At 30.3% G+C, this 2656-nt stretch overlaps 1 protein-coding gene across 1 annotated transcript in view; it reads right to left on the bottom strand.

Annotated features, from left to right (window-relative positions):
- LOC106679933 (dedicator of cytokinesis protein 1) overlaps window positions 1-2656 on the bottom strand; it is a gene marked incomplete in the record, with an annotated part of 79196 nt that overhangs the window by 21644 nt on the left and 54896 nt on the right. The window contains 3 exon segments of the mRNA XM_067049787.1: window positions 18-141; window positions 1935-2156; window positions 2240-2333. Coding sequence (XP_066905888.1) covers window positions 18-141; window positions 1935-2156; window positions 2240-2333 — 440 coding nt within the window.

Here is a 2656-nt window from a genome sequence, read left to right as displayed (position 1 = left end):
AACAAAAATTTCCAAACCTTCTCATAGTTATTAATTCCACCCATAACAGCAGCATCCACTATACCATTCAATCGAAGACTTAATGGGTTAATAGGCAAGCTTGGATCTTTTTTATGCTCCATGATCAATTCTTTCAGTAAACTGTAATATCAATGAGAAATTTACATCACTAACAGAACATAAACTGTAATATCAATAAGAAATTTACATCACTAACAGAACATAAACTGTAATATCAATAAGAAATGTAAATTATAAATAGACTCTAAACTGTAATATCAATAAGAAATGTACATCATAAAAAGAACAAACTCAAAATAATAACATATGAATCCAGAACAAAAAATAAAATTATGAAAAAGTAGTAGTTTTCTTATTTTTCACATTTAATAAATCTAATAAGTTTAAATATAAACGAGAGACAGCTATTTATGCGCTGGGTAATTATATAACCTGCTCTGAACTGGTGGAAGAGTGTAAGACTAATCTGAACTCTTTTGGGCAACAAAGTGCGGGTTGAATGGGTGGCTGGTCACACGATCATTAAAGCAATGAGAGCGGAATTCCTCACAAGAAATGGATCCGAGAATGTTCCCTTAACACCCAATCCTATATGCGGTATAAGTACTAGCCATGGAAAGAGATGCATTAAAGTAATTGCTAAGGGCAAGGATGGGTTATTTTGGAAGAACACTAGAAGACAAGAGCAGTCAAAGATGTTCCTAAAAGGCTCCTGCATAAAAAGAAGTTATATACTTCTTAACATGGACAAAAGCACGTTAAGGTGGGTGACAGGATCATATAAAGGACAATGTCAGCTGAGAACAAGCATCTCCATAAAATAAGATTGATAGTCACCAATCTGCAGGTTTCGCAGAAAGGATTATGAGACCTCGTATCACATGATATACAGATGTGATGCACTGGCTAGGATACGATTCCTCATATTTGAAAGAGATTGTATAATAGATCCTAAACTTTGCGAGACTATCAATCCATACATGATATCAAATTTTGAAGATGGTCAGGGGTGTGGTCAAAAGAGAATAAAAATAGTTAACAACTATTTTTTTCTCTTTTCACCACACCCCTAACCATCTTCTTCATAATTTGAAATTATATGATTAATCATTTATACATATCATATACAATATCCAAATCTGCAAAGACCTCAGGCCTGTTTTGAACAGAGTTAAGGACAGCGTACAATAGACCCTAAGTGGCCGTGGTGGACTTTTGCCGGGTTAAAAAAAATAAATATATATAAACGAAAGCATTAAGCTAATGTTTATTAAAATTAAACAAGTATTTTGATTGTTAAAGCATTAATATTAAAATTAAATTGTATAAATGTGGTGTTCATTTCATACAATTTTATTTTTTATTATACAACAAGAAATATTTGGTAGATAACTAAGAAGTAACCGCAAAATTTTCATTGTGTGCCTAGAATATAATTTAGAAAGCTACACAACACTGAATTGAGGGAACTGCATCTGTTAAATATAATTCAGGTTATAGCATTGCGGCTAAAAAGATGGATATGTAAGGTTGTAGGGCTTAGTAACTAACAGATCCCTAAAATATATTAAAAAAAACTGAACCAACGGATAAACATCTGAGGGGTACACCAAAATGTATATGGGAGGATTGCGTTGACTGATTTAGTAGATTTGAGTTGAAACCTTCGAGTTCGCTAAGCCTTTATTATTTATTTACCTAGAATACAACCAAAACTATAAAAATTTAATTTATTGGATCATTCTTCATCCCAGTATTTTGCATTCTAAAGAAAGATATATATTTTTTTTTAATACTTAGTAACAATCGTCAATTAGTCCAGATAATATGAATGGACAAGAGAATAAATAAATAAGAGTATATAATTAGAATAAATTAACTAACAAATGAGAGGAATGCAGTACAATACTTACTCATTCGTTGTTTGCATCGTTTCAATTGCATTCGCCAATGGTGACAACTGGTATGTATCGGTAGATGTAACAGGGAACCACCTCAGTATACCAGGAAGAGGATATGATGTCACTAATATGTTTCTTTCTATCCATAAAGTTGCAAATTCGTTGTCTTCAATGAGCATTGAATCCCTTTTATGATACGGGCGAGAGAATCGGAATTTTTGAACATTATTAACTCTGAAAATCAATTTTCAAATATTATTACAAAAAAGAGAAAAATGATAAGTTTTGTTTAAGTTAATAGAAATAACTTTATCCACCTATGGAATTTGAGAACTTGTGAACTGACAGTTTGCATGAAAGATCTTTGTTTCTTTTCATCCATTATTGGCTCCACTTTATTGATTTGTATATCTGAAATATCAATTGATAGAAAGTCAATAAACAGAAAAAATAATTTTTATTTTATTTCAATACTATTAGAGATAAAGTTGGCTAGAAAAATAAATTTGTGAATAATCATTTTAAAACAATATTATAAATTAAAATTTCATCTTTTTTACACTATTATATTATTATACCCACTATTACCTTCCTTTCTCTCCATTCTCATTTTAAATACTATAAAATTATAGAAAAAATTGTGAAGAAAGATTAAGCAAATAATGATGGTGTTAATTTTTCATTTTAACAAAAATAATTCATCACAATTAGTGTTAAAATTTCAAGGTTAACCC

The sequence above is a fragment of the Halyomorpha halys genome, unplaced genomic scaffold, assembly GCF_000696795.3.
Source record: "Halyomorpha halys isolate HHAL.00 unplaced genomic scaffold, Hhal_1.1 Scaffold234.1, whole genome shotgun sequence".
Taxonomy (NCBI): domain Eukaryota; kingdom Metazoa; phylum Arthropoda; class Insecta; order Hemiptera; family Pentatomidae; genus Halyomorpha; species Halyomorpha halys.
This window is presented reverse-complemented; position numbering and strand designations above follow the sequence as displayed.